Source organism: Pseudophryne corroboree, chromosome 6, assembly GCF_028390025.1.
Source record: "Pseudophryne corroboree isolate aPseCor3 chromosome 6, aPseCor3.hap2, whole genome shotgun sequence".
Lineage (NCBI taxonomy): Eukaryota > Metazoa > Chordata > Amphibia > Anura > Myobatrachidae > Pseudophryne > Pseudophryne corroboree.
In genome coordinates, this window is record NC_086449.1 from 125,785,036 (window position 1) to 125,809,081 (window position 24,046).

At 48.8% G+C, this 24,046-nt stretch overlaps 1 protein-coding gene across 1 annotated transcript in view; it reads right to left on the bottom strand.

Moving 5' to 3' along the window:
- The window catches only part of ATP6V1B2 (ATPase H+ transporting V1 subunit B2), a 141,986-nt gene extending 130,563 nt beyond the window's left edge, over positions 1 to 11,423 (bottom strand). The window contains exon 1 of the mRNA XM_063931832.1: positions 11,166 to 11,423. Coding sequence (XP_063787902.1) covers positions 11,166 to 11,292 — 127 coding nt within the window. The 5' untranslated portion in view covers positions 11,293 to 11,423. The remainder of the gene's footprint in view (positions 1 to 11,165) is intronic.
- Between the last annotated feature and the right edge of the window lie 12,623 nt (positions 11,424 to 24,046).

The following is a 24,046-nucleotide window of genomic DNA, read 5'->3' on the forward strand; positions in this document are numbered from 1 at the left end:
CACCAGTATGTGTGTATATACTCTTCAGTGTAGTTTCCAGCCTCCTATCTGCTGGATCCTTGAGGGCAGCCGTATCAGGAGACGGCAACGCCACTTGCTTTGATAAACGTGTGAGCGCCTTATCCACCTTAGGGGGTGTTTCCCAGCGCGCCCTAACCTCTGGTGGGAAAGGGTATAATGCCAATAACTTCTTTGAAATTAGCAATTTTCTATCGGGGGTAACCCACGCTTCATCACACACATCATTCAATTCCTCTGATTCTGGGAAAAATACAGGTAGTTTTTTCACCCCCCACATAATACCCCTTTTTGAGGTACCAGCAGTATCAGAGATCTGCAACGCCTCCTTCATTGCCGTGATCATATAACGTGTGGCCCTATTGGAAAATACGTTTGTTTCATCACCGTCGACACTAGATTCATCTGTGTCGGTACCCGTGTCGACTGACTGAGGTAAAGGACGTTTTACAGCCCCTGACGGTGTCTGAGACGCCTGAACCGGTACTAACTGGTTTGCCGGGCGTCTTATTTCGTCAACTGACTTTTGTAGTGTGCTGACATTATCACGTAATTCCATAACTAAAGCCATCCATTCCGGTGTCGACTCCCTAGGGGGTGACATTACCATCATCGGCAATTGCTCTGCCTCCACACCAACATCGTCCTCATACATGTCGACACACACGTACCGACACACAGCAGCCACACAGGGAATGCTCTAATCGAAGACAGGACCCCATAGCCCTTTGGGGAGACAGAGGGAGAGTTTGCCAGCACACACCAAAAGCGCTATAAATGTATATAAACAACCCTAGAAGGTGTTGTTTACTATATATGCGCTCTTAATATATAAATATCGCCAATCTATGCCCCCCTTCTCTTTGTTACCCTGTTTCTGTAGTGCAGTGCAGGGGAGAGTCCTTGGAGCCTTCCTCACCAGCGGAGCTGAGCAGGAAAATGGCGCTGAGTGCTGAGGAGAATAAGCTCCGCCCCTTTTTCGGCTGGATTTTTCTCCCGGTTTTTAAGAAACTGGCCTGGGTCAAAATACATACATATAGCCTTAATGGGTATATGTGATGTATTTATTTTGCCACTAAAGGTAATTATATTGCTGCCCAGGGCGCCCCCAGCAGCGCCCTGCACCCTCCGTGACTGAGTCAGTGAGCCGTGTGACAACAATGGCGCACAGCTGCAGTGCTGTGCGCTACCTTCATGAAGACTGTGGAGTCTTCTGCCGCCTGTTTTCCGGACCTCCGTTCTGCCGTCTCTTCAGCGTCTGTAAGGGGGATCGGCGGCGCGGCTCCGGGACGAACCCCAGGCTGACCTGTGTTCCGACTCCCTCTGGAGCTAAGTGTCCAGTAGCCTAAGACTCCAATCCATCCTGCACGCAGGTGAGTTGGAAATCTCTCCCCTAAGTCCCTCGATGCAGTGATCCTGTTGCCAGCAGGAATCACTGAGATTGAAACCTAAAAAAAAACTTTTCTAAACAGCTCTTTAAGAGAGCCACCTAGATTGCACCCTCTCGGACGGGCACAAAAACCTAACTGAGGCTTGGAGGAGGGTCATAGGGGGAGGAGCCAGTACGCACCATGTGACCTAAAAGCTTTTTTAGATGTGCCCTGTCTCCTGCGGAGCCCGCTATTCCCCATGGTCCTGACGGAGTCCCCAGCATCCACTAGGACGTTAGAGAAATAAGATTTTACTCACCGGTAAATCTATTTCTCGTAGTCCGTAGTGGATGCTGGGAACTCCGAAAGGACCATGGGGAATAGCAGCTCCGCAGGAGACTGGGCACAACTAAAGAAAGCTTTTAGGTCATCTGGTGTGCACTGGCTCCTCCCACCATGACCCTCCTCCAAGCCTCAGTTAGGACACTATGCCCGGACGAGCTGACATAATAAGGAAGGATTTTGAATCCCGGGTAAGACTCATACCAGCCACACCAATCACACCGTATAACTCGTGATACCATACCCAGTTTTACAGTATGAAAACAACGGAGCCTCTCAACAGATGGCTCAACAATAACCCTTTAGTTAACAATAACTATGTACAAGTATTGCAGACAATCCGCACTTGGGACGGGCGCCCAGCATCCACTACGGACTACGAGAAATAATTTACCGGTGAGTAAAATCTTATTTTCTCTGACGTCCTAGTGGATGCTGGGAACTCCGAAAGGACCATGGGGATTATACCAAAGCTCCCAAACGGGCGGGAGAGTGCGGATGACTCTGCAGCACCGAATGAGAGAACTCAAGGTCCTCCTCAGCCAGGGTACCAAATTTGTAGAATTTTGCAAACGTGTTTGCCCCTGACCAAGTAGCAGCTCGGCAAAGTTGTAAAGCCGAGACCCCTCGGGCAGCCGCCCAAGATGAGCCCACCTTCCTTATGGAATGGGCTTTTACTGATTTAGGATGCGGCAGTCCAGCCGCAGAATGCGCCAGCTGAATTGTGCTACACATCCAGCGAGCAATAGTCTGCTTAGAAGCAGGAGCACCCAGCTTGTTGGGTGCATACAGGATAAATAGCGAGTCAGTTTTCCTGACTCTAGCCGTCCTGGAAACATAAATTTTCAAGGCCCTGACAACGTCCAGCAACTTGGAATCCTCCAAGTCCCTAGTAGCCGCAGGCACCACAATAGGTTGGTTCAAGTGAAAAGCTGATACCACCCTAGGGAGAAACTGGGGACGAGTCCTCAATTCTGCCCTATCCATATGGAAAATCAGATAAGGGCTTTTACATGACAAAGCCGCCAATTCTGACACACGCCTGGCTGAAGCCAAGGCCAATAACATGACCACTTTCCACGTGAGATATTTTAGATCCACGGTTTTAAGTGGCTCAAACCAATGTGATTTTAAGAAACTCAACACCACGTTGAGATCCCAAGGTGCCACTGGAGGCACAAACGGGGGCTGAATATGCAGCACTCCTTTCACAAACGTCTGAACTTCAGGAAGTGAAGCTAGTTCTTTCTGGAAGAAAATCTACAGAGCCGAGATCTGTACCTTAATGGAGCCTAATTTCAGGCCCATAGTCACTCCTGCTTGTAGGAAATGCAAAAATCGACCTAGTTGAAATTCCTCTGTTGGGGCCTTTTTGGCCTCACACCAGGCAACATATTTCCGCCATATGCGGTGATAATGCTTTGCAGTTACATCTTTCCTGGCTTTAATCAGCGTAGGAATGACTTCCTCCGGAATGCCCTTTTCCTTCAGGATCCGGCGTTCAACCGCCATGCCGTCAAACGCAGCCGCGGTAAGTCTTGGAACAGACAGGGCCCCTGCTGTAGCAGGTCCTGTCTGAGCGGCAGAGGCCATGGGTCCTCTGAGATCATCTCTTGAAGTTCCGGGTACCACGCTCGTCTTGGCCAAACCGGAACCACGAGTATTGTTCTTACTCCTCGTTTTCTTATTATTCTCAGTACCCTTGGTATGAGAGGCAGAGGAGGGAACACATAAACTGACTGGTACACCCACGGTGTCACTAGAGCGTCCACAGCTATCGCCTGAGGGTCCCTTGACCTGGCGCAATATCCGCTGAGGAAGTCTGCTTCCCAGTTGTCCACTCCCGGAATGAACACTGCTGACAGTGCTAAGACGTGATTTTCCGCCCATCGGAGAATCCTTGTGGCTTCTGCCATCGCCATCCTGCTTCTTGTGCCGCCCTGTCGGTTTACATGGGCAACTGCCGTGATGTTGTCTGATTGGATCAGTACCGGCTGGTTTTGAAGCAGAGGCCTTGCCAGACTTAGGGCATTGTAAATGGCCCTCAGTTCCAGAATATTTATGTGTAGGGACGACTCCCGACTTGACCAAAGTCCTTGGAAATTTCTTCCCTGTGTGACTGCCCCCCAGCCTCGAAGGCTGGCATCCGTGGTTACCAGGACCCAGTCCTGTATGCCGAATCTGCGGCCCTCTTGAAGATGAGCACTCTGCAGCCACCACAGTAGAGATACCCTGGTCCTTGGAGACAGGGTTATCAGCCGATGCATCTGAAGATGCGAGCTCGACCACTTGTCCAAGAGGTCCCACTGAAAGGTTCTTGCATGGAACCTGCCGAATGGAATTTTGCTTCGTAAGAAGCTACCATTTTTCCCAGGACTCGTGTGCAGTGATGCACCGATACCTGTTTTGGTTTCAGGAGGTCTCTGACTAGAGATGACAGCTCCTTGGCTTTCTCCTGCGGGAGAAATACTTTTTTCTGTTCTGTGTCCAGAACCATCCCCAGGAACAGTAGGCGTGTGGTAGGAACCAGCTGTGACTTTGGAATGTATAGAATCCATCCGTGCTGTTGTAGCACTTACCGAGATAGTGCTACTCCGACCAACAACTGCTCCTTGGACCTCGCCTTTATAAGGAGATCGTCCAAGTACGGGATAATTAAAACTTCCTTTCTCGAAGGAGTATAATCATTTCTGCCATTACCTTGGTAAAGACCCTCGGTGCCGTGGACAGTCCAAACGGCAGTGTTTGGAATTGGTAATGGCAATGCTGTACCACAAATCTGAGGTACTCCTGGTGAGGATGGTAAATGGGGACATGTAGGTAAGCCTCCTTGATGTCCAGGGATACCATGTAATCCCCCTCCTCCAGGCTTGCAATAATCGCCCTGAGCGATTCCATCTTGAACTTGAATTTTTTTATGTATGTGTTCAAGGATTTCAAATATAAAATGGGTCTCACCGAACCGTCTGGTTTCGGTATGTGGAATAGTAACCCCGTCCTTGTTGAAGTAGGGGCACCTTGACTATCACCTGCTGGGAATACAGCTTGTGAATTGCCTCTAGCACAGTCTCCCTGCCTGAGGGAGTTGTCGGCAAGGCAGATTTGAGGAAACGGCGGGGGGGAGACGCCTCGAATTCCAGCTTGTACCCCTGAAATACTACTTGAAGGATCTAGGGATTCACCTGTGAGCGAGCCCACTGATCGCTGAAATTTTTGAGGCGGCCCCCCACCGTACCTGGCTACGCCTGTGGAGCCCCCCCGTCATGCGGTGGACTCAGAGGAAGCGGGGGAAGAATTTTGATTCTGGGAACTGGCTGACTGGTGCAGCTTTTTCCCTCTTCCCTCGTTTTACACGCTTGCATTTCTGAAGCCGAAAGGACTGTACCTGATAATACAGTGCTTTCTGAGGCTGTGAGGAAACCTGAGGTAAAAATTTTTCCTTCCCAGCTGTTGCTGTGGATACGAGGTCCCAGAGACCATCCCCAAATAATTCCTCACCCTTATAAGGCTCTATGTGCCTTTTAAAGTCAGCATCACCTGTCCAGTGTCGGGTCTCTAATAACCTCCTGACCGAATGGACATTGCATTAATTCTGGATGCCAGCCGGCAAAATATCCCTCTGTGCATCGCTCATATATAAGACGACGTCTTATGTTCGCAAAATAGTATCCCTGTTTGACAGGGTTACAGACCACGCTGCAGCAGCACTATCTGCAGGTCTCAGTCTAGTACCTGAGTGTGTAAATACAGACTTCAGGATAGCCTCCTGCTTTTTATCAGCAGGTACCTTCAAAGTGGCCGTATCCTAAGACGGCAGTGCCACCTTTTTTGACAAACGTGTGAGCGCCTTATCCACCCTAGGGGATATCTCCCAGCGTAACTTATCCTCTGGCGGGAAAGGGTACGCCATCAGTAACTTTTTAGAAATTACCAGTTTCTTATCGGGGGAACCCACGCTTTTTCACACTTCATTCACTCATTTGATGGGGGAACAAAACACTGCCTGCTTTTTCTCCCCAAACATAAAACCCTTTTTTAGTGGTACTTGGGTTAATGTCAGAAATGTGTAACACATTTTTTATTGCCGGGATCATGTAACGGATGTTCCTAGTGGATTGTGTATATGTCTCAACCTCGTCGACACTGGAGTCAGACTCCGTGTCGACATCTGTGTCTGCCATCTGAGGGAGCGGGCGTTTTTGAGCCCCTGATGGCCTTTGAGACGCCTGGGCAGGCGCGGGCTGAGAAGCCGGCTGTCCCATAGCGGTTACGTCATCCAGCCTTTTATGTAAGGAGTTGACACTGTCGGTTTATACCTTCCACCTATCCATCCACTCTGGTGTCGGCCCCACAGGGGGCGACATCCCATTTATCGGCATCTGCTCTGCCATCACATAAGCCTCCTCATCAAACGTGTCGACACAGCCGTACCGACACACCGCACACAAACAGGGAATGCTCTGACTGAGGACAGGACCCCACACAGCCCTTTGGGGAGACAGAGAGAGAGTATGCCAGCACACACCAGAGCGCTATATAATTTAGGGATTAACACTATATTGAGTGAATTTTTCCCAATAGCTGCTTGTATATACAATATTGCGCCTAAATTTAGTGCCCCCCCTCTCTTTTTAACCCTTTGAGCCTGAAAACTACAGGGGAGAGCCTGGGGAGCTGTCTTCCAGTTGCACTGTGAAGAGAAAATGGCGCCAGTGTGCTGAGAGAGATAGCTCCGCCCCTTTTTCGCTGACTTTTCTCCCGCATTTTTATGGATTCTGGCAGGGGTATTTATCACATATATAGCCTCTGGGGCTATATATTGTGATATATATGCCAGCCAAGGTGTTTTTATTGCTGCTCAGGGCGCCCCCCCCCAACGCCCTGCACCCTCAGTGACCGGAGTGTGAAGTGTGCATGAGGAGCAATGGCGCACAGCTGCAGTACTGTGCGCTACCTTGGTGAAGACTGATGTCTTCTGCCGCCGATTTTCCGGACCTCTTCTTGCTTCTGGCTCTGTAAGGGGGACGGCGGCGCGGCTCCGGGACCGAACACCAAGGCCAGTTCCATGCGGTCGATCCCTCTGGAGCTAATGGTGTCCAGTAGCCTAAGAAGCCCAAGCTAGCTGCAAGCAGGCAGGTTCGCTTCTTCTCCCCTTAGTCCCTCGATGCAGTGAGCCTGTTGCCAGCAGGTCTCACTGTAAAATAAAAAACCTAATTATATACTTTCTTTCTAGAAGCTCAGGAGAGCCCCTAGTGTGCATCCAACCTCGGCCGGGCACAAAATCTAACTGAGGCTTGGAGGAGGGTCATGGTGGGAGGAGCCAGTGCACATCAGGTGACCTAAAAGCTTTCTTTAGTTGTGCCCAGTCTCCTGCGGAGCCGCTATTCCCCATGGTCCTTTCGGAGTTCCCAGCATCCACTAGGACGTCAGAGAAATATAAACTGCATCTTAAAATCATGACGTGTTTGGTGGCTGAGAAAGGATACAACCAGCAGTGTGTAAACCAGGCCTGGCCAACTTGTGGATCTCCAGCTGTTGTGAAACTACAAGTCACACAGTTTTGCTATTAGGGAATGCTAAAACGGTGACAGGGTATGCTGGGATGCGTAGTTTCACAACAGCTGTAGAGCCATAGGTTGGCCAGCCCTGAACACTCCAAGCACCCTGCAGATGTATCTGGCCAATCAGTGACAAATCTTACCATTACTGCAAACCTATGAACCCCACACCACCGCATCTTCCCCCCAAACTCTTCATCATCCTCTATTCAATCCCCCTGCTTTTCCTGCACATGCTTTTCATCGTTATCACCATCCTGCCCACATCTTATTGCCCTGTTATCACACCATTATAATCACCACCATATTCACATTCATCCCGTACCCTGCACCAATCAGAATAACCCCCCTGCCATCCTACCTATTACTTCCTCCCTCATTATACTAACTTGTCTGCCTTACCCAGTGTTACCCTTCCACATTTACCCAGACAGTAGCTGGTCATACATCAGTTTCCCTGAGCACTAACATGCTCCGGGGCCCAGTCTGGGAACACGCGATCAGTTCTCCTCTACACAAGCTGACATTTGGCGCTACAGAATGTCTGGTTACACGCACATTGGACTGTGGCATTACTCAGATGCTGGAGTCAGCATGGTACATCAGCACTGGATGGAGAATAAAACATCCCCTGACGCTGTGCTCACCTGGAGTAAGCCTCTGTGATTCCTGGGATTTGCCTAGCCCTGCATGTAGCACTGTAGAAGTGATTACTTGTGGCCTTTCCTGTCACATCCCACAGAGCATACTGTGCAGTGAGAGGATAGAGAATATGTGTGGTGCCAGTGTTCTGTAGTTCCATCCTATAATAAAAGGCTAACGCTGCTCCTCACCTCTATGGGGGAATTCAAGTGATTATGTTTTCTGGCCCAGCAGTCACTAGATGGCGTCCTGATGGAGCAATTCAAGTGTTGCTCCATTCGGGCGCACACAGTTGTCGGCGCTGACATTACTGTTACGTTGCTCCATCATTATGACAGCCTGTAACTTAGTAAGTAGATAAAAGCTCACTGTACACAAGGCAGGCACAAACATGATACATCAAATAAATGTAGAAAACAGAAGGTTGGGAGGGTCATGTTATGAGAGCTTATAATCTAGTGGAAAGAGTACAGTGGACATTAGATGAGCGCGTGTGGCTCAGAGCAGATATTGGGTTAGCAGCAATAAGCTTGGGCAGTGTTGAGCGTTGCACCTATTCAGTGGCGGAATTGGATAAATGTGTCATTCAGGGCATGTGAAATAGCTGCATTAGGGACGGTCATCGGTAGGTTATCCATCGATGGTACACATCAGCCATAGACCATCGATGATTTTGATTCATCGATGGCCATCCCTAATCTGCACTGCATTTGTATAAACTGCACATGCTTGTATGAACATGGAACGTCAGGCAGCACAGGATGATACACTCACTATAACACACTGTCCAGTCAACCTGGCTTTCTGCATATGTTCAACACTGTACTAATCTAATAGATAAAACTGGATCGGTCTAGAACATTCAACAGATTTCATATTACACTGGTACCTCAGCCCTGTCATTCACTATATACTTGTATTTGCTGCACTGCCTTATGCGCCCTACACACTGGGCGATAACACTGCAAGATATGAACGATCTCGTTCATTAATGAACGAGATCCCGTTCATATCGTGCAGTGTGGAGGCACCAGCGATGAACGATACGCGGCCCCGCGCTCGTTCATCGCTGATGCCATGTCGGCTGTGCATGCAGGCCAATATGGACAAGATCGTTCATATTTGCCTGCACGTCTACGGAGCCGGGTGACGGGGGGAGTGAAGAAACGTCACTCCCCCCCCGCCGCCGGGTCGCCCGTCTGCTGTATCGGCGGTCGGGCAGCTCGGCGGCACATCGCCGAGTCTGTAGAGCCCATTAGAGAAATACCCTAGTGAACATGTAAAATTACTTAAATACATTATAAGATAAATAAAAGCTGTAAACCATGTTGAAATGATCTCATGCATGACAGGAGGACACAAAGGTCGTGCATTCAATGGATAAAAAACTGAAAATAAAAATATATTGCTTGGGACGCCTTAACTTAGTACCGCAGTATAGAAAGGAAATGAAAAAGCTGCTCTTATTCAGACAAAGCTGAAGAACTATTCAGCTGCTTAAATAACAGGAGCACAAGTATTTCTCTAACATCTTTATAAGCAAAACTAAAAGATAGCGGTCAGATAGGTCTGAAAATGTAACTAGTCACCGCATAAAGGATTTCACAATAAGCTGCTCATATAAATGGAGACATGATGAGGGTGAGCCATCTGGTCACATGATGAGGAAGACATGTGATACAGCTGATCACATGACATTACAAGGCTCTCACAATGAATTCCAGTGTAGCTATGCTTCATACATTCCCAGCTACACACCACATGCTATAATCAGGAATACATTCCCATCTACAGTATATAAGTATATACGCCATGCTATAACTAGGGATACATTCCCAGCTATACACTACATGCTATAACTAGGGATACATTCCCAGCTATACACTGCATGCTATAACTAGGGATATAGTCCCATCGGGTGGTCTTCAGTATGCCGACAGTCAGGATCCCGGCGCATAGTATACCGACAGTTTTTCTCCCTCGTGGGGGTCCACGACCCCCCTGGAGGGAGAATAAAATAGCGTGGTGCGCCACCGTGCCCGCAGCGTGGCGAGCGCAGCGAACCCGCAAGGGGCTCATTGGCGCTCGCCACACTGTCGGTATGCCGGCGGTCGGGCTCCCGGCGCCGGTATGCTGGTCGTCGGGAGCCCGACCGCCGGCATACCATACTGCACCCAGTCCCATCTACAGTACGTATACTCACCATGCTATAACTAGGGATACATTCCTAGCTACCGTATACACACCATGCTCTGCCTAGGGATAAATTCCCAGTTATACAGCACAGGTTATAACTAACGATCCAGTCTCAGGTATACACTACATAGTATAGCTAGGGATACATTTCCACCTATATAGTACAGGTAATAACGAAGGATCCATTCCCAGATAAACACTACTCCTGCATGCAATATGGTGTACCTAAGGATCCATTCTAGTACACAGTTATAGATGAATGAATTATGTAGCACTGTGTTACCAGCTATAAAATCTGCACCACTCATGTGTATACTACTCACAGTAATAAAACGGTGGAGCTTGAAACACACAACTTAGTATAAACATAAATGTGATACTGTGTGTTGTGATACTAAACAGTGTAAAACACATCTCTGGCAATAGACTGGGGAATTAGGGATTGCGAAACAGATATTCAGCATGCTTATGGAAATGACAACAGGTGCAGGTACATGTACCATCCTGCACAGCAGCACCCACTCAAAGTAAGATGCAGCCCCCACTATTCAATCCCTGGAGAGAGTACAGAATACAACAACCACCTATACCCCCATCTGCATACACAGCACACACCAGACAGACGAGATGCACTGTCAGAGTCCACCTGGGCAATTTGGTGCCATAAGTAAGATTTCACCAGGAGCATCTTACAGGAACTGGGGGCAGCCGCTGGACATGGTGGGTGCACTGGCCCGAGCAGCAGCGCCCTAGACATTCACCTATATGGCTTATGGCCAGCTATGCACAGGGTAGATAAATGAGATATTGTACGCATGTATGCATCAAGAGATACACACACATTATATATATATATATATATATATATATATATATATATATATATATATATAAAAACATACACACACACAGCAGGTTACATCCGGGATCGGCTCCTATTCCTCCCCCTTTGTGCCTCCCAGTTCCCCCGATGTCTGTGCAGTTCTGCTGTGGGAGCACCGGGGCTGAGCCCACGTTACACCCCCCCGGTAACACTCACTGAGCCTGGGCTGGGACAGGTAATCCCTGCTGACAGCCTTGACGTGCTCCCTGGCGGCCGGCGCTGCAGGGTTCCCCAGGCCGCCCCTGTTCCCGGTGTCCGCACCGCGCATCACTCGCACCGCCATCTTCTCTGCAGCTCCGGCTGTCACAGAATCGCCGTTTGCTGCCTAAGACACGACTACTTATAAACTCCGTGACGTCAGCACGCCCGACAGTACCCGGATGAGCGTGTCCGCGTAGATGCTTGGAATAAGGTTGGTTCTATATCGGAGGGGCTGAAGGGACCTTGTGACGTATTGAGGGGAGGAGCTACGTCACCAGGGGGAGGAGCTACGGGCGAACAGGGTACCCGAAAAGTTAGCCCACTTGATTCTAGCATCTACCCTTGGAATAACCGGCCTGTGACTGGTCGGGCAGAGCCCCAGGTAGCGTAGTGAGACTGGGACACAGGGCGTCACTGGAGGCCAGGTTCCGGTGGCTTCATGCTGGAGGAGTAGCAAGATGGTGGACTTCCGGTGGCTGCTGATGCTGTTGTCCTTGTCCTTGGTGCTGAAAATCGTCACCAGTCTCACTGGTGCTAGCTGCAACCCACACACACGCTAGCCATGTCACAGTTACTAGTAGAAAGGGATATTGTAGTGTATTGTGAATTAGCAATAATTAATTAAGGAGGAAATACTCCCAACCCTCAGTGTAAGGCCAGGAAGATACCCATGAAGGAAAGTTTTTGAAAGGATCTACACGTTCCCTGCAGGTTCTGGGTTCTTTATTGTATCTAAGTAAGACATGGACTTAGACCCCTAAATTGATTGCAGAGGTCTGAATAAGAATAAAATTCCATCCATATAAAACTTATTTCCAACTTTCCTCTGAAATAGAAGATATATTGAGAGACGGTTTAGGGTGTAGGTGTACCCTCGCTATGTCTGAACGATGTCGTTCAATCACATATCACGTTGGCTCTGCAGCACAGCCAATGGCCAGATTTCTGCAGATACAACAGCGCATTTGGCTGTGTGTGCGTACGCTGACTGCAGGAGGAGCTGACACAGCTGGGTGGGCAAATTCAAATGCCCTCCCAGCTGTAACATGGGGGCAGGGGCGGAACTCCCAGAGGCAACGGAGTCAGTTGCCGCCGGGCTCCAGCCCTGAAGGGGGCACCTGGCTCCTGCACTGACCATGCCCTTCCTGTTTTACAAGAAGCGTTGAGCCACCCAGCTGAGGCGGAGTGCCCATTAGCATCAGCGCGGTGCTCCCCTTCTGTGACACCGGAACTGAGTCAGCAGCGTTGTGGTGGTCACGGCCATCATGTGCAGGGTCACTCCTTCCATTGGATACTATTGGCCTGTGTGTGTGGGACACTGCACTACGCTCGTCTGTCTCTAATATATTGCTCCATCAGCTCTCTCCTCTGATGAATGGATGCTATCGGCGCAGCTGTCCAGCTTGGGGATGCAGCGGTAGCCGCGCTGATAGCAGCCACCAAGTTAGAGGAGAGAGCTGATGGAGCATTATATTAGAGACAGACGAGCGTAGTGCGGAGCAGTGTCTCACACACACATAAGGCTGACGGAAGCTGAGAGCTGCGTCACCATGTACAGAGCCCCGGCCGGCAGCTGCAGCAATGCGTTGGGGAGATGCACTCTCAGGCAAGGTGATAGCCATGCAGGGTCACGGAAGCGGAGGCCGAAGATAAAAAAGGGGAAGGCTCTAAAAAGTGAGTAGTTGTCATTAGGTTACTTATTGTTCAACTTTAATTCATACTACATTGGATGTCTTTTTTCATTCACGTGAACTATGGGGCCAGTTTGGAGTGGGCAGGCAGGCTGTCTACAGGTCAGTCCTCCAATCCCCCCATACCAATGCTTCCTCTACCCCCCCCCCCCACCCAATTCACTGCCCCTCCCCCACTCATCCCAGTGCCCTCCTATTTTCCAGCACAGTGTCCCCCACCATATTATTGACACCCCAATGTCCCAGTGTCTTCCCCCATATCATTGCCCCCTCACCTAACACCCCAGAGATAGTCCAGTCACAGTGACACCCCACATGCAGCCTAATGCCCGCCCTTCTCCAGTTTAGTTTTCTCCCTCCCGCCCCCATCTCACTAACACCCTTCCCAAACAGGACAGGAACCCCCCCCCCCTCGCCATTGGAGGATGTGGTCACGTAAGATGACCACCCACTACTGCCTGTGGGACATAGCAGTCGCCGCCAATAGCACCGCCACCCATCACCACTGGAGGCTAGGTAGGGACCCCAATGCATTGCCTTGCCCAGAGTCCTACACTGCTGTTGAGACAGCCCTGGTCATGTGACATCCGACCGTGACCCTAGCAGTTGGATGTACTGAGGAGCCGGCCTGGACTGGAGACAGTGCACAAAGTGGAGGGTGGTGACTGATGCGCCATCACTGTCTGTGGCGATAGGTGTCAGGAGAGAAGCAGTGGGCACTGGCACAACAAATTAAACTATTATAGCGGCTTTGGGATTAAGTTTATCACGGATTATGCTTCAGGTGGCTAATCCCTGATAAGCGCTGCATCGAGGCTAATAGGATAGCCCCCGGCAATACAATTACCCACAGCCATTGGCCGTGGGTAATTGGATATCCCCCACTGTTTTATTATTTCTCTATCGTCCTAGTGGATGCTGGGGTTCCTGAAAGGACCATGGGGAATAGCGGCTCCGCAGGAGACAGGGCACAAAAAGTAAAGCTTTAGGATCAGGTGGTGTGCACTGGCTCCTCCCCCTATGACCCTCCTCCAAGCCTCAGTTAGATTTTTGTGCCCGGCCGAGAAGGGTGCAATCTAGGTGGCTCTCCTAAAGAGCTGCTTAGAAAAGTTTAGCTTAGGTTTTTTATTTTACAGTGAGTCCTGCTGGCAACAGGATCACTGCAACGAGGGACTTAGGGGAGAAGAAGTGAACTCACCTGCGTGCAGGATGGATTGGCTTCTTTGGCTACTGGACATTAGCTCCAGAGGGACGATCACAGGTACAGCCTGGATGGTCACCGGAGCCTCGCCGCCGGCCCCCTTGCAGATGCTGAAACGAGAAGAGGTCCAGAATCGGCGGCAGAAGACTCCTCAGTCTTCTTAAGGTAGCGCACAGCACTGCAGCTGTGCGCCATTTCCTCTCAGCACACTTCACACGGCAGTCACTGAGGGTGCAGGGCGCTGGGAGGGGGGCGCCCTGGGAGGCAAATGAAAACCTTTTTTGGCTAAAAATACCTCACATATAGCCTCCGGGGGCTATATGGAGATATTTAACCCCTGCCAGAATCCATTAAAGAGCGGGAGACGAGCCCACCGAAAAAGGGGCGGGGCCTATCTCCTCAGCACACAGCGCCATTTTCCCTCACAGAAAGGCTGGAGGGAAGGCTCCCAGGCTCTCCCCTGCACTGCACTACAGAAACAGGGTTAAAACAGAGAGGGGGGGCACTAATTTGGCGTTAGAAATATATAAAAGATGCTATAAGGGAAAACACTTATATAAGGTTGTCCCTATATAATTATAGCGTTTTTGGTGTGTGCTGGCAAACTCTCCCTCTGTCTCTCCAAAGGGCTAGTGGGTCCTGTCCTCTATCAGAGCATTCCCTGTGTGTGTGCTGTGTGTCGGTACGTGTGTGTCGACATGTATGAGGACGATGTTGGTGAGGAGGCGGAGCAATTGCCTGTAATGGTGATGTCACTCTCTAGGGAGTCGACACCGGAATGGATGGCTTATTTAGGGAATTACGTGATAATGTCAACACGCTGCAAGGTCGGTTGACGACATGAGACGGCCGACAAACAATTAGTACCGGTCCAGACGTCTCAGAAACACCGTCAGGGGTTTTAAAACGCCCGTTTACTTTAGTCGGTCGACACAGACACAGACACGGACACTGAATCCAGTGTCGACGGTGAATAAACAAACGTATTCCTTATTAGGGCCACACGTTAAGGGCAATGAAGGAGGTGTTACATATTTCTGATACTACAAGTACCACAAAAGAGGGTATTATGTGGGATGTGAAAAAACTACCGTAGTTTTTCCTGAATCAGATAAATTAAATGAAGTGTGTGATGATGCGTGGGTTCCCCCCGATAGAAAATTATGGGCGGTATACCCTTTCCCGCCAGAAGTTAGGGCGCGTTGGGAAACACCCCTTAGGGTGGATAAGGCGCTCACACGCTTATCAAAACAAGTGGCGGTACCGTCTATAGATAGGGCCGTCCTCAAGGAGCCAGCTGACAGGAGGCTGGAAAATATCATAAAAAGTATATACACACATACTGGTGTTATACTGCGACCAGCGATCGCCTCAGCCTGGATGTGCAGAGCTGGGGTGGCTTGGTCGGATTCCCTGACTAAAAATATTGATACCCTTGACAGGGACAGTATTTTATTGACTATAGAGCATTTAAAGGATGCATTTTCTATATATGCGAGATGCACAGAGGGATATTTGCACTCTGGCATCAAGAGTAAGTGCGATGTCCATATCTGCCAGAAGATGTTTATGGACACGACAGTGGTCAGGTGATGCAGATTCCAAACGGCACAAAGGTGTATTGCCGTATAAAGGAAGAGGAGTTATTTGGGGTCGGTCCATCGGACCTGGTGGCCACGGCAACTGCTGGAAAATCCACCGTTTTTACCCTAAGTCACATCTCTGCAGAAAAAGACACCGTCTTTTCAGCCTCAGTCCTTTCGTCCCTATAAGAGTCATATCTGCCCAGGGATAGAGGAAAGGGAAGAAGACTGCAGCAGGCAGCCCATTCCCAGGAACAGAAGCGTTCCACCGCTTCTGCCAAGCTCTCAGCATGACGCTGGGACCGTACAGGACCCCTGGATCCTACATGTAGTATCCCAGGGGTACAGATTGGAATGTCGAGACGTTTCCCCTTCGCAGGCTCCTGAAGTCTGGTTTACCAAGGTCTCCCTCCGACAAGGAGGCAGTATGGGAAACAATTCACAAGCTGTATTCCCAGCAGGTGATAATCAAATTACCCCTCCTACAACAAGAAAAGGGGTATTATTCCACATTATATTGTGGTACTGAAGCCAGAAGGCTAGGTGAGACCTATTCTAAATCTAAAAAAATTTGAACACTTACAAAGGTTCAAATCAAGATGGAGTCACTCAGAGCAGTGATAACGAACCAGGAAGAAGGGGACTATATAGTGTCCCGAGACATCAGGGATGCTTACCTCCATGTCCAAAATTTGCCCTTCTCACTAAGGGTACCTCAGGTTCGTGGTACAGAACTGTCACTATCAGTTTCAGACGCTGCCGTTTGGATTGTCCACGGCACCCCGGGTCTTTACCAAGGTAATGGCCGAAATGATGATTCTTCTTCGAAGAAAAGGCGTCTTAATTATCCCTTACTTGGACGATCTCCTGATAAGGGCAAAGTCCAGGGAACAGTTGGAGGTCGGAGTAGCACTATCTCGGATACTGCTACAACAGCACGGGTGGATTCTAAATATTCCAAAATCGCAGCTGATCCCGACGACAAGTCTGCTGTGCCTAGGGATGATTCTGGACACAGTCCAGAAAAAGGTGTTTCTCCCGGAAGAGAAAGCCAGGGAGTTATCCGAGCTAGTCAGGAACCTCCTAAAATCAGTGCATCATTGCACAAGGGTCCTGGTAAAGATGGTGACTTCCTACGAAGCAATTCCATTCGGCAGATTTCACGCAAGAATTTTTCAGTGGGATCTGCTGGACAAATGGTCCGGATCGCATCTTCAGATGCATCAGCGGATAACCCTATATCCAAGGACAAGGGTGTCTCTCCTGTGGTGGTTACAGAGTGCTCATCTTCTAGAGGGCCGCAGATTCGGCATTCAGGATTGGATGCTGGTGACCATGGAGGCCAGCCCGAGAGGCTGGGGAGCAGTCACACAAGGAAAAAATTTCCAGGGAGTGTGATCAAGTCTGGAGACTTTTCTCCACATAAATATACTGGAGCTAAGGGTAAATTTATAATACTCTAAGCTTAGCAAGACCTCTGCTTCAAGGTCAGCCGGTATTGATCCAGTGGGAAAAACATCACGGCAGTCGCCCACGTAAATAGACAGGGCGGCACAAGAAGCAGGAGGGCAATGGCAAAAACTGCAAGGACTTTTCGCTGGGCGGAAAATCATGTGATAGCACTGTCAGCAGTGTTTCATTCCGGGAATGGAAACTGGGAAGCAGACTTCCTCAGCAGGCACGACTTCCACCCGGCAGAGTGGAAACTTCATCGGGAAGTTTTCCACATGATTGTAAACCGTTGGGAAATACCAAAGGTGGACATGATGGCGTCCCGTCTGAACAAAAAACGGGACAGGTATTGCGCCAGGTTAAGAGACCCTCAGGCAATAGCTGTGGACGTTCTGGTAACACCATGGATGTACCAGTCGGTGTATGTGTTCCATCCTCTGCTTCTCATACCTAAGGTACTGAGACTTATAAGACGTAGAGGAGTAAGAACTATACTCATGGCTCCGGATTGGCCAAGAAGGACTTGGTACCCGGAACTTCAAGAGATGCTCACAGAGGACTTATGGCCTCTGCCGCTAAGAAGGGACTTGTTTCAGCAAGTACCATGTCTGTTCCAAGACTTACCGCAGCTGCGTTTGACGGCATGGCGGTGGAACGCCGGATCCTAAGGGAAAAAGGCATTCCGGAAGAGGTCATTCCTACCCTGGTCAAAGCCAGAAAGGAGGTGACCGCACAACATTATCACCACATGTGGCAAAAATATGTTGCGTGGTGTGAGGCCAGAAAGGCCCCACGAAGAAATTTCAACTCGGTCGATTCCTGCATTTCCTGCAAACAGGAGTGTCTATGGGCCTCAAATTGGGGTCCATTAAGGTTCAAATTTCGGCCCTGTCGATTTTCTTCCAGAAAGAAGTGGCTTCAGTTCCTGAAGTCCAGAAGTTTGTCAAGGGAGTATTGCATATACAACCCCCTTTTGTGCCTCCAGTGGCACTGTGGGATCTCAACGTAGTTCTGGGATTCCTCAAATCACATTGGTTTAAAACCAGTCAAATCTGTGGATTTGAAGCATCTCACATGAAAAGTGACCATGCTCTTGGCCCTGGCCTGGACCAGGCGAGTGTCAAATTGGTGGTTTTTTTCTCAAAAAAGCCCATATCTGGTTGTCCATTTGGACAGGGCAGAGCTGCGGACTCGTCCCCAGTTCTCTCCCTAAGGTGGTGTCAGTGTTTCACCTGAACCAGCTTATTTTGGTGCCTTGCGACTACTAGGGACTTGGAGGACTCCAGGTTGCTAGATGTTGTCAGGGCCCTGTAAATATAGGTTCCAGGACGGCTGGAGTCAGGAAAACTGACTTGCTGTTATCCTGTATGCACCCAACAAACTGGGTGCTCTTGCTTCTAAGCAGACTATTGCTAGTTGGATGTGTAATACAATTCAGCTTGCACATTCTGTGGCAGGCCTGCCACAGCCAAAATATGTAAATGCCCATTCCACAAGGAAGGTGGGCTTATCTTGGGCGGCTGCCCGAGGGGTCTCGGCTTTACAACTTTGCCGAGCGGCTATTTAGTCAGGGGCAAACACGTTGGTAAAATCCTACAAATTTGATACCCTGGCTAAGGAGGACCTGGAGTTCTCTCATTCGGTGCTGCAGAGTCATCCGCACTCTCCCGCCCGTTTGGGAGCTTTGGTATTATCCCCATGGTCCTTTCAGGAACCCCAGCATCCACTAGGACGATAGAGAAAATAAGAATTTACTTACCGATAATTCTATTTCTCGGAGTCCGTAGTGGATGCTGGGCGCCCATCCCAAGTGCGGATTGTCTGCATTACTTGTACATAGTTATTGTTACAAAAATCGGGTTATTGTTGTTGTGAGCCATCTTTTCAGAGGCTCCTTCTGTTATCATGCTGTTAACTGGGTTCAGATCACAGGTTGTACGGTGTGATTGGTGTGGCTGGTATGAGTCTTACCCGGGATTCAAAATCCTTCCTTATTGTGTACGCTCGTCCGGGCACAGTATCCTAACTGAGGCTTGGAGGAGGGTCATAGGGGGAGGAGCCAGTGCACACCACCTGATCCTAAAGCTTTACTTTTTGTGCCCTGTCTCCTGCGGAGCCGCTATTCCCCATGGTCCTTTCAGGAACCCCAGCATCCACTACGGACTCCGAGAAATAGAATTATCGGTAAGTAAATTCTTATTTTTCACTGTGGTGGCCTAGGTGCTGTATTATTTTTCTATCTGTGCCAACGTGTTTTATTGTGTTCGCTGTGGTGGCCTATGTGCTTTATAATGTTCGCTGTGGTGGCCTATATGCTTTATAATGTTCGCTGTGGTGGCCTATATGCTTTATAATGTTCGCTGTGGTGGCCTATATGCTTTATAATGTTCGCTGTGGTGGCCTATGTGCTGTATTATTTTTCTATCTGTGCCAACGTGTTTTATTATGTTCGCTGTGGTGGCCTATGTGCTTTATAATGTTCGCTGTGGTGGCCTATGTTCTGTATTATTTTTCTATCTGTGCCAACGTGTTTTGTTATGTTCGCTGTGGTGGCCTATGTGCTTTATAATGTTCGCTGTGGTGGCCTATGTGCTGTATTATTTTTCTATCTGTGCCAACGTGTTTTGTTATGTTCGCTGTGGTGGCCTATGTGCTTTATAATGTTCGCTGTGGTGGCCTATGTGCTTTATAATGTTCGCTGTGGTGGCCTATGTGCTGTATTATTTTTCTATCTGTGCCAACGTGTTTTATTATGTTCGCTGTGGTGGCCTATGTGCTATATAATGTTCGCTGTGGTGTCCTATGTGCTTTATAATGTTCGCTGTGGTGGCCTATGTGCTTTATAATGTTCGCTGTGGTGGCCTATGTGCTGTATTATTTTTCTATCTGTACCAACGTGTTTTATTATGTTCGCTGTGGTGGCCTATGTGCTTTATAATGTTCGCTGTGGTGGCTTATGTGCTTTATAATGTTCGCTGTGGTGGCCTATGTGCTGTATTATTTTTCTATCTGTGCCAACGTGTTTTATTATGTTCGCTGTGGTGGCCTAAGTGCTTTTTAATGTTCGCTGTGGTGTCCTATGTGCTGTATTATTTTTCTATCTGTGCCAAGGTGTGTGTGTGTTATTTAACTACAATGGGAAGAGTGATGCAGTGCCGAGTATAGAGGAGTTCAGTTAAAATACAAATAAATTTTTTTGGGTCATGGGGTGGGGCGTGGGATAGGGGGCACAACATTTATCTTGCCTCCGGGCACCTGGGATGAAGTTACGCCATGCATGGGGGTGACATATCGAGCAGCCAATTGGTAAGTGTGTATACTTACCTGAATCGGCCCCTCTAACCAAGGAACGTTTTGGTCAGAATCTACAAGGTCAAAGGGCAGACTCCTAAATGTTCCTAGTAGTGTAATAATGCCTCAGTACTACAGGTACAAAAACTGCAGTTACAATGTATATGATGAGACAACAGTACTTTTGGTGTTCTGGGCAAAAAATTGAGTGTGGAAAAATTCCTGTGATAATGATGATGATGATAATATGTGATGTCATACAAATTATTTTAACATGAAGAAGTAAAACGCGTCAATTGTTGCTTGTCAAAAGTTCCACTAAAGAATGACGCTTGTAAATGTATAGAATACGTCACCAATTGGTTTTATGTGATGGTCGATGCTGCAGAATAGTTACAGCTAGGGACTGAGGGATAGGGTCAGGTGCTTTGTGTCATTAAGTCTCGCGATTCCCATAGATTTACATTATGGGTCAGATTCAATTGTTTTGGGAGTCTAAAAATTCTGTCTAAATGGGACTTTTTAGACACACAAAAAGTTGTCACAATTCAATTGTGTTTGGGCACCCATGCACATCGTGCATGTATCCCCAAAACAGACAGGGTTCCTAAACAGACAGGGTTTAGCCATCTAAAAGTGCTAAAGCCATCTAAACTCCATGCTTTGGGCGTCCAAACTCCTGTTTGGAAGCCCAAAGTGTCCAGTATCAACACATTTTTACTTGCACCTCTGGAGGCTGTGTCACGTCTAGCAAAGTTTGAATATACAGCAGCTGAGACTTGCCCGAGGAGGTAGATGGCTGTGGGTGAACAAGATGAGGGGGTTGGATATAGTTCCTTCGCATGGGACACGGAACAATGAAGAACGTAGGCGGGGTTGAAAGTCAAAGAATAGTATTTATTATGTACAGGGATGAGGTAGAGAACTGTGGCTGGAGCACGTTGGTTAAAGAACGTAGTTGCGGATAAAGCACTGCAGGTTGTGGCTTGGAAGACAAGGTTGTGAATAATGAGCTGCGGAACTGTGGATGGTGGTTAAAAGATGTGGCTGGAGGTAAGAACTGTGGACTGTGATTTGAAAGACGAGACTGTAGATAATGAACTGTGGAACTGTGGATGGTAGTTGAAGACGTTGCTGGAGACAAGGACTGTGGACTGTGGTTTGGAGGATGAGGCTGAAGATAACAATCTGCAGGTTGTGGTCGGTGGTACAAAGACGTGGCTAGTGAAGTAGATCTGTGGAGTGTGGCTTGAAAGACGAGGCAGAAGACCCAGGGCCAACTGTGTCCAAAGGGTCTTACTGGACCTGGTTTTCCAGGAGCGCTTCCACAGGCAGTAGCAGGTTAGGAACGGCAGGACTGCAGCAGCAACAGAGAACCAACCAAGCAGGAGTAACCAGAATACGACAAGGATCCTGGGAGCACAGGCTAAAGCACCTACAACAGGGTTGTAACTTGAAGCACTGGCGTCCCTGTCCTAAACCAGCCCCCTTTTATAGGGAGAGCTTCCCCTGGATTGGCTGGAAGAAACAGGAAACAGGAACTATGCTTAAAACTTGGTCTCCAACATGGCGGTGCCCAGTAATGCAGACCTTTCTGCAAAGCCACATTGCTCACTGCCTCTGGTCTCCTAGCAACGGTTTAGCAAGAGCGACCCGCTGTAGCGGCGTCACGCCGCCACGAGCGGACCCCCTCACTGCCGCCACTGCTGCCCACGGACTCGGCGCAGCAGCCCACCTCCGCCACTGCCCGCACACCACCAGAGAAGCCAGCCCCGCGGCCCCAGCGTACAGGTAAGACTCCGGACGCTGACAGTACCCCCCCCCCCCCCCCCTTTGCGGGTGGACTCCGGACACCTATATGATTTAGTTGGGAACTTTTCATGAAATGTCCGAAGAAGTCTTGGAGCATGGACATCCTCTGCTTCTACCCAAGATCTCTCCTCTGGTCCATATCCCTTCCAATCAACAAGGTACTGGAGGCGACCATTACGTCTGCGAGAACCGAGGATCTTGCGAATCTCAAATTCGTCTCCTTGTGCTGATTGAATCTTGGGTGATTTAGGCAAAGCAGCTCTGAATCGATTAAGTACCAAAGGTTTTAAGAAAGAAATATGAAATGCATTAGGGATTCTTAACTGCGGAGGTAATTTTACTTTATAAGCCACAGGATTCAAAACTTTTTCGATTGGGTAGGGCCCAATAAATCTGGGAGCAAACTTTTTTGTAGGAACCTTTAATCTTAGGTTACGTGTAGAAATCCAAACCCGATCTCCTACCTTAAGGCTTGGTACAGCTTTTCGCTTTAGATCTGCATAGGTCTTATACCTCTTGGATGTCTTGAGCAAGGCCTTGTGAATTTGTTTCCAGGTTTCAGTAAATTGTCGAAGTGTTGACTCTGCAACAGGAACATCGAGCGTAGACAGAAGTTGGAAGTCAGGAACTCTCGGATGGTAACCATAATTAATGAAGAATGGGGAAGATTTTGTGGCAGAGTGATAGAGATTGTTATGGGCAAACTCTGTGAACGGGAGGAAGTCCAGCCAGTCGTCCTGTGAGGAGGACATGAATAAACGCAGAAAAGTCTCCAGATCCTGGTTCATTCTCTCTGTTTGACCATCCGTTTGGGGATGATATCCTGAGGAGAAGTTCAATTTCACACCAAGAGCAGAACATAGGGATCTCCAAAACTTGGCCACAAACTGAGGACCTCTATCAGACACGATTTCCTGCGGTAGACCATGAAGTCGAAAGATCTCTGCTATAAATAATTTTGCCAACTGGGATGCTGATGGGAGATTAGCCAGAGGAACGAAGTGTGCCATTTTTGAGAATCGGTCAACTATGACCCATACGGTGTTCCGTCCACCAGACGTAGGTAAATCAGTAACAAAGTCCATAAAAATATGCGTCCATGGTCTTAGTGGCACAGGTAACGGATGGAGTAACCCGGCTGGAGGACCTTTGGGACTCTTATGCTGGGCACATTTTGCACAGGCAGCCACGATTTCCCGAACATCAGTCCTGAGATGAGACCACCAGTAGGAACGCTGAATGAATTTGAGTGTTTTAAGACTGCCTGCATGGCCCATGAAGGAGGAGGAGTGAGCCCATGTAAGAAGTTTCTTGCGAAGATTTGGTGCAACGAAGATCTTTCCTGGAGGAGGAAGTGGAGAGGTATTAGTTGCTGAAAAAGAGGTGGATTCCAGGATGAATTGCTATTTTGAACGGTCAGAGGGAGCGAGATAATGCATCTGCCTTTTTGTTGAGTGAACCTGGTCGGTAGCTAAGTTTAAAGTTAAAACGGGTAAAGAAGAGTGCCCATCTTGCTTGGCATGGGTTCAGAAATCGGGCTGACTGTAGATACAGGAGATTCTTGTGATCCGTGGTTACCGAGATTGGATGCTGAGCTCCCTCCAACAAATACCTCCACTCCTCAAAGGCCAACTTAATCGCCAATAATTCCTGTTCCACAATAGCGTAATTCTGCTCAGCGGGGGGAAATCTTCGCGAGAAGAACGCACAAGGATGGACCTTCTTGTCCTCGAAGAGCTGGGATAATACTGCTCCTACTCCTACAGTAGAGGCATCAACCTCCACCAAGAACGGACGGCTGAGATC